Source organism: Carettochelys insculpta, chromosome 34 (genome assembly GCF_033958435.1).
Source record: "Carettochelys insculpta isolate YL-2023 chromosome 34, ASM3395843v1, whole genome shotgun sequence".
Lineage (NCBI taxonomy): Eukaryota > Metazoa > Chordata > Testudines > Carettochelyidae > Carettochelys > Carettochelys insculpta.
The window spans coordinates 848,731-856,617 of NC_134170.1; the positions used below are offsets into that span (position 1 = coordinate 848,731).

The 7,887-nt window shown below is 68.0% G+C and overlaps 1 protein-coding gene across 1 annotated transcript; it reads right to left on the bottom strand.

Moving 5' to 3' along the window:
• Nucleotides 1–851: 851 nt before the first annotated feature.
• On the bottom strand, nt 852–6,568 carry SERPINE1 (serpin family E member 1). Its single transcript, XM_074982943.1, has 9 exons — nt 6,467–6,568; nt 5,560–5,810; nt 3,904–4,137; nt 3,367–3,561; nt 3,067–3,265; nt 2,322–2,422; nt 1,741–1,827; nt 1,527–1,610; nt 852–1,255 (listed from the first exon to the last, which is right to left on the bottom strand). The coding sequence occupies exons 2-9, from the start codon at nt 5,807–5,809 to the stop codon at nt 1,218–1,220; spliced, it is 1,188 nt and encodes a 395-aa protein (XP_074839044.1). The 5' UTR covers nt 5,810; nt 6,467–6,568; the 3' UTR covers nt 852–1,217.
• Between the last annotated feature and the right edge of the window lie 1,319 nt (nt 6,569–7,887).

Here is a 7,887-nt window from a genome sequence, read left to right on the forward strand (position 1 = left end):
GCGGGCGCTGGCTGCATCTCTCTGCCCCCCCTCCGCCCCAGTGTGTACCCCTCGCCCCCATCCCCGCAGGCAGACCAGCCCCCCTTGTGTCCACCTGCCTCTCCCCCTGCAGGGTCACCCTGCCCCAGCACCCCCCAGCCCCCATCCGCCCCCCTCTCTCCTCCACGGGGTCCCCCCTCCCCCCCACGGCAAAAGGGACAGGCAGGAGGGGCGGTTCCCATGGCAATGGGGACAGGAGGGACCAGGCAGAGGGTCCATTTCCATGGTAACAGTGGCAAGAGGGAGGGGTGGTTCCCAAGGCAACAGGAGCTAGAGGGGATGCAGTTCCCACAGCAACAGGGACAGGCGTGCGGAAGGGAAGGTGTGGGGGATGGTTCTCATGGCAACAGGGAGCAGGAGGGCCTCAGGGCCGTTCCCATGGCAAGGGGGACAGGTGGGAGGGGAGGAGGGGTTGTTCCCATGGCAACAGGGTAGAAGGGCAGCAGAGCTGTACTTGTGCCACCAGGGACAAGTGGTGGTGGTGGCGGGGGGGGGCGTTCTCATGACAACAGGGCCAAGGAGCCCTTTCCATGGCAATTGCCCAAGTGGGGCAGGAAGGGAGCAGTTCCCACAGCAAGGGGGGGGGCTCCTCTGCTGGGGGGGGCCAGAGTCTGTCTCCATGGCAACGCAGGCAGGGAGGGGAGTGATGGAGGGAGGGGGCCTGGGGGGAGGTGAGCCCAGCCCCATGGCCAGGATGTGGGGGGGTACGAAGGGGGCGTTTAAGAAATGCACTAGGGCAGGGGAGGGCAGAGCACCAGGCCCATCGCCCCCCCACCCTCCCGCCCGGGGCGGGAGCACGAGCCAGGCCAATGCCAACTCTCCCCAGCGACTTTATTGTCAACCAAAAAACGGTACAAACACCCACGGTACAGCCGCCCGGCCGGCCCCTGCCAGGGGCAACGCCAGCGGGGGCGAGTCACCGGCAATGCAGCCGTGGGGCGGTGGGGTGCCCCCCGGCCCCCCAGCAGCTCAGCCCAAACCGTCCTAGAAATATATTAGCTCCTGTACAATATATTACTCTGTGTGGCCATTCCCGGCAGCACCCCCCCGGCACCCGGGAACGGGGGGGCCAGCCGCCCCCCCCACTGCAGAAATGAGGGAGGGGCTCCAGTGTACACACTTGTGGGGCTTGGGGGGCAGCCCCAGTCTCTCCCAGTGCAGGGGACGGGTCCCCAGCCTCATGGCTCCATCACCTGCCCCATGAAGAGGATGGCACCTACGAGAGAGAACAGGGCTTGATTAGCGATGGGAAAAGCTGCCCCCAGCCTGCCCCACTGCTCCCCCCCCACCAGTACAGCAGGGGTCAGCCCAGGTCTCCCCTGTGGTGCCTCAGGCCAGGCGTTCACCCGGATCTCGGAGGGCAGTGGGGGCTGGTGGTTAGAGCAAGGGCTGGGGGCAGGACGCCTGGGTTCCCTTCCCGCTGCTGGGAGGGCAGTGGGGGCTCAGATGGGGGACCTGGGAGCCAGGGCTGTGGGGGGGACCCTCACCTGTGGGGTTGTGCCGCACCACGAAGAGGAAGGGCCGATCCATGATGACTTCAGGGGGCGCCATCCGGGCATAGACGATGGCAGCTGTAAGAGTGGGAGCAGACATCACCCCCTGGAGGCAGCCATCTCATCCCACCCCTGGTCGGCAGCTCCCCCCACCACTGGGCCAGAGCGGAAGGGCTCATCGTGGGCCCCAGCGGCCCGGGACTCTCACCTGTGGCAGACGAGGCTCTGGTGCCGCTCTCATTCACCTCAATCTTCACCTTCTGCAGTGCCTGGGCCACGTACAGTGTCTCCTCGGCTGGGGGGCAGAGAGAGACGTGAGGGGGGGGCCTGCAGCTCGTCCCCAGTGACCGGGACACCAGCCCTGACCACCCACGGAGGGACCTGTCCCCCCGGGAAGGATCTAGCCCTGGGGCGAGCCCCGGTGAAGTCCAGATCAGCAAAGCCTCCTGTGGCGAGGAGTTCCCCCAGTGAACTCCCCGCCGCCTGTGCCTTAGTCCTTGTGAAAACAAGCCCGTCACTTTTTTTCATTCCCGGCCGCCATGCCGACCCCTGAGCCCTTGTATGAGCCTTCCCCGGCGCCCCGGGCCCGTGCGGCAGACGAGGGGCCCATGAAAGCTGGGGGGCCAGCTGGGGGTGCCCATGGGTGTTCATAGACACCCTAAGACTTTCTCTGGCTAATTCTCTGCCCCTGCGTGGACGGTTCCCCACATGCGGCGGGCTCCTGGGCCGGCCGGGGGTCGGAGAATGCCCCACAAGGGCTCCCAGCCCTCTCTCACTCAAGACCCTCACCCGCGAGGCTGCTGAAGTTGGCGGTGCTGGGGTTGAAGGCGTCTCTAATGCCCAGCCGCTGCAGGGGCTGCCGCAGGTCGGATTCGGTCTCCAGGGAGAACCTGGAGGGGGCGAACAAGGGGCTCAGCACCAGGAGAAGGGCGAACCCCTCGAGAGCGAACCTAAAACCCCACCTGGGCCCCTGCCTTGCCTTGGCCCAGAAAAAAAAGCCCAGGCCTCCTGGGCCCGAGCACACCCCCCCAACCCACCGCTCCCACTGCCCTCCCAGCGCCGGGGAGAGAACCCAGGAGTCCTGGCTCCCACCTCCTGCTCTGAGCACCAGCCCCCACTGCCCTCCCAGCGCCAGGCAGAGAACCCAGGAGTCCTGGCTCCCACCTCCTGCTCTGAGCACCAGCCCCCACTGCCCTCCCAGTGCTGGGGAGAGAACCCAGGAGTCCTGGCTCCCACCCCCTGCTCTAAGCACCAGACCCCACTGCCCTCCCAGCGCCGGGGAGAGAACCCAGGAGTCCTGGCTCCCACCTCCTGCTCTAACCACCAGCCCCCACTGCCCTCCCAGTGCTGGGGAGAGAACCCAGGAGTCCTGGCTCCCACCCCTTCTCTAACCACCAGCCCCCACTGCCCTCCCAGTGCCAGGGACAGAACCCAGGAGTCCTGGCTCCCACCCCCTACTCTAACCACCAGCCCCCACTGCCCTCCCAGCGCCGGGGAGAGAACCCAGGAGTCCTGGCTGCGGGCCGAGCCTCACTTGGGAAGCACCAGCAGGCGGGGCACCCGGGTCATGTTGCTCTTCCACTCGGCCACGAGGCGGGTGTCCAGGCCCCGGCGCAGGGCGGCCAGCGGCACGTCGCGGCGGAAGGGGGCGGCGATCAGCATGCTGAGGGTGTCGCCGTGGTACGGCAGCTCCAGCACGTCGTACTCAACGCCCTGGGGGGTAGAGAACTCGCCTGGGGGGGGGGGGGCAGGGAGAGATGGGGGGTTAGCCGGGGGGGGGGGGGGGGGCTGTGAATCCGCCCCCTCCCCAGCCCCAGCAGGAGGCGCCACTCACCATACTCGAACTTGGCCGTCTGCTCCATCATGGGCACGGCCACCCGGCTCCCGTCCGACTTGTGGAAGAGTCGGGGGCGTGTGGCCGCTCCTGGGAAAGGCCACTTCCACAGCCCCTTGAAGTACACAGCGTTCACCAGCACCAGCCGTGTCAGGGCGCCCACGGTCCCCGGCGCCAGGAAGTCACCGATCATCCCTGAGACCGCGGGCAGGGGGTCAGAGCGTGGCAGAACCCAGGAGTCCTGGCTCCCACCCTCTGCTCTACCCACCAGCCCCCACTGCCCTCCCAGTGCTGGGAGAGAACCCAGGAGTCCTGGCTCCCACCCCCTGCTCTAACCACCAGCCCCCACTGCCCCCCAGCGCTGGGAAAGAACCCAGGAGTCCTGGCTCCCACCCCCTGCTCTAACCACCAGCCCCCACTGCCCTCCCAGTGCTGGGGAGAGAACCCAGGAGTCCTGGCTTCCACCTCCTGCTCTAACCACCAGCCCCCACTGCCCTCCCAGCGCTGGGAGAGAACCCAGGCATCCGGGCCGCTCACCGTGGGTGCTGTCCCGCACCCAGTGGTTGACCATGTGACGAGCTCGCTCGGGCTCCGTGAAGTTGACCTGCTTGACGGCCTGGTGGAAGACGCGGGTGAAGACCTTCATGAAGCCGGGGGCCAGGGGCAGGTCCCGCTGCACGAACAGGGCGTCGGCCACGTCCACTCTGTCCTGGTTCCATGGGGCCGTCAGCTCCTTCCGCAGCCACCGCAGGGCCGGGGGGACACGTCGCTCTGCAGGTGAGGGACAAGGCAGGTAAGCGCCAAGGACAGTCCCTTGGTCAGGGGGCGGGGCCAGCTGCTTCTGCGGCGGGGTGTCTAGTTATGTGTCAGCCACTTGTCCAAGTGTGAGATGCGCCCACCTCGGGGGCGGGGCAGCCAGTGACACGGAGACCCCTCGCCCGGCACCGAGATGCGCCCACCTCTGGGGCGGGGCGGCCAGTGACACGGGGACCCCTCGCCCGGCACCGAGATGCGCCCACCTCTGGGGCGGGGCGGCCAGTGACACGGGGACCCCTCGCCCGGCACCGAGATGCGCCCACCTCTGGGGCGGGGCGGCCAGTGACACGGGGACCCCTCGCCCGGCACCGAGATGCGCCCACCTCTGGGGCGGGGCGGCCAGTGACACGGGGACCCCTCGCCCGGCACCGAGATGCGCCCACCTCTGGGGCGGGGCGGCCAGTGACACGGGGACCCCTCGCCCGGCACCGAGATGCGCCCACCTCTGGGGCGGGGCGGCCAGTGACACGGGGACCCCTCGCCCGGCACCGAGATGCGCCCACCTCTGGGGCGGGGCGGCCAGTGACACGGGGACCCCTCGCCCGGCACCGAGATGCGCCCACCTCTGGGGCGGGGCGGCCAGTGACACGGGGACCCCTCGCCCGGCACCGAGATGCGCCTACCTCTGGGGCGGGGCGGCCAGTGACACGGGGACCCCTCGCCCGGCACCGAGATGCGCCCACCTCTGGGGCGGGGCGGCCAGTGACACGGGGACCCCTCGCCCGGCGCCGAGATGCGCCCACTTCTGGGGCAGGGCGGCTGGGGACGCAGGGACCCCTCACCCGATGTCGAGATGCGCCCACCTCTGGGGCGGGGTGGCCAAGGACACAGTGTCATGTAGTGGGGGGTGCATGTGAGACTCAGGCTGGATGTGTGCGTGAGGGGCAGAGCAGCTCCCAGCGGCTAAGGATGACCCCTGGGCTGTACCCTAGGCTGGCAGGTAACACCTCTGCCCTGAGCACAGAGCAGGGAGGAGCCGAGCTGGGTTGGAATGGGGGTGGCAGTGAGAAGCTGGGGGGAGAGGGAGCTGGGGGGCAGCCAGGCTGGCGAGGGGGGAAGCTGCACCCCAGAGGGGCACCCCTCAGGCTCCTCTCCCCAGGACGGGTTGGAATGACTGTCTCTGCCGGCTGTACTCACCCCTCTGTGCTGAGCTGGGCTCTGGCGCCTCATAAACTTCCTGTTCTACCTGCTGAGTGAGTCACTCCTGCCTGCGGCCGGGGTGCGGTGAATGGGGACCCCTGAACCTCAGCACACACGGGGACCCCTCGCCCAGTGCCGAGATGCGCCCACCTCTGGGGCGGGGCGGCCGATGACATGGGGAGCCAGCAGCCATGTGCTGGGGCTTTCAGACCAACACCGACTCCCCCAGCTCCTCACCTTTGATCCCGTATTTCATGGCTGCCTTGATCTGAGTCTGGGTCTCCCCAGCGGCCGCCAGCTGCAGCATACCCAGCACAGAGGCCACCCCAAATGGGGAGAAAGCCACATTGCGGTCAGGGGAAGCCTGGGCCACCTCCTGGAAAACCTTCACCCCGAAGTCAGCCGAGAGCTGGGACACGCGGCTGTGCAGGGGGTTCGCCCCGCAGAGCAGGGCCGTGCAGGCCAGAACCACTAGTGGGAGCTGCATCCTAAACAGAAGAGCCAGGAAGTGTCAGGAGAGAACCCAGGAGTCCTGGCTCCCACCCCCTGCTCTAACCAGCAGCCCCCACTGCCCTCCCAGCGCCGGGGACAGAACCCAGGAGTCCTGGCTCCCGGCCCCTGCTCTAACCACCAGCCCCCACTGCCCTCCCAGCGCCGGGGACAGAACCCAGGAGTCCTGGCTCCTGGCCCCTGCTCTGACCACCAGCCCCCACTGCCCTCCCAGCGCCGGGGAGAGAACCCAGGAGTCCTGGCTCCCACCCCCTGCTCTACCCACCAGCCCCCACTGCCAGGGAGAGAACCCAGGAGTCCTGGCTCCCACCCCCTGCTCTAACCACCAGCCCCTACTGCCCTCCCAGCACCAGGAAGAGAACCCAGGAGTCCTGGCTCCCACCCCCTGCTCTAACCAGCAGCCCCCACTGCCCTCCCAGCGCCAGGGACAGAACCCAGGAGTCCTGGCTCCCAGCCCCTGCTCTAACCACCAGCCCCCACTGCCCTCCCAGCGCCGGGGACAGAACCCAGGAGTCCTGGCTCCCGGCCCCTGCTCTGACCACCAGCCCCCACTGCCCTCCCAGCGCCAGGGAGAGAACCCAGGAGTCCGGGCTCCCGCCCCGCGGCGGCAGAGAACCCCGGCGTCCGGGCGCACCTGGGAGCGCGCAGCGGGCTGTGCCGGGCGCTCCGGGCCGCCCCGCTTTATGCGCTCGCCGTGCGCCCAGGGCGCAGGAAGCCGCGATGAACTCACCCGCCGCCGCCTCCTCCTCCCGCCCCCCGGCCGCGGCCCGGTCCTAGCGCCGACCTGGTACCGGGGGGTGGTGGGCAGCCGAGGGGAGCCAGGGGGGATGTTCCCGGCCGTGCCCCCTCCCCGGGCCCGGGGCTGGCCCCACTGGACAGGCAACTGCCCCCGGGAGTCACCGCTCGCCCTGAGCGCCCTCCTCTCGGGGGAGGGGCTGTGTGCCCCCAAGGTGGGGGGCGGAGGCCTGGTGCTGACCCCCTGGCACCGGCCCCCCTGGCAGAGCGCCCCCTGCTGTGCCCCCTTGTGTGTCACCCCTCGGTACAACACCTCCTGCTGTCACCCCTGGTGTGTGTCACCCCTGAGTACAACACCTCCTGCTGTCACCCCTGGTGTGTGTCACCCCCTGGTACAACACCTCCTGCTGTCACCCCTGTGTGTGTGTCACCCCTCGTACAACACCTCCTGCTGTCACCCCTGGTGTGTGTCACCCCCTGGTACAACACCTCCTGCTGTCACCCCTGGTGTGTGTCACCCCTCGTACAACACCTCCTGCTGTCACCCCTGGTGTGTGTCACCCCTGGTACAACACCTCCTGCTGTCACCCCTGGTGTGTGTCACCCCCTGGTACAACACCTCCTGCTGTCACCCCTGGTGTGTGTCACCCCTGAGTACAACACCTCCTGCTGTCACCCCTGGGTGTGTGTCACCCCGTGGTACACCACCTCCTGCTGTCACCCCTGGTGTGTGTCAGCCCCTGAGTACAACACCTCCTGCTGTCACCCCTGGTGTGTGTCACCCCTGAGTACAACACCTCCTGCTGTCACCCCTGGTGTGTGTCACCCCCTGGTACAACACCTCCTGCTGTCACCCCTGGGTGTGTGTCACCCCCTGGTACAACACCTCCTGCTGTCACCCCTGGTGTGTGTCACCCCCTGGTACAACACCTCCTGCTGTCACCCCTGGTGTGTGTCAGCCCCTGAGTACAACACCTCCTGCTGTCACCCCTGGGTGTGTGTCACCCCTCGTACAACACCTCCTGCTGTCACCCCTGGGTGTGTGTCACCCCCTGGTACAACACCTCCTGCTGTCACCCCTGGGTGTGTGTCACCCCTCGTACAACACCTCCTGCTGTCACCCCTGGTGTGTGTCACCCCCTGGTACAACACCTCCTGCTGTCACCCCTGGTGTGTGTCACCCCCTGGTACAACACCTCCTGCTGTCACCCCTGTGTGTGTCACCCCCTGGTACAACACCTCCTGCTGTCACCCCTGGTGTGTGTCACCCCTGAGTACAACACCTCCTGCTGTCACCCCTGGTGTGTGTCACCCCTGGTA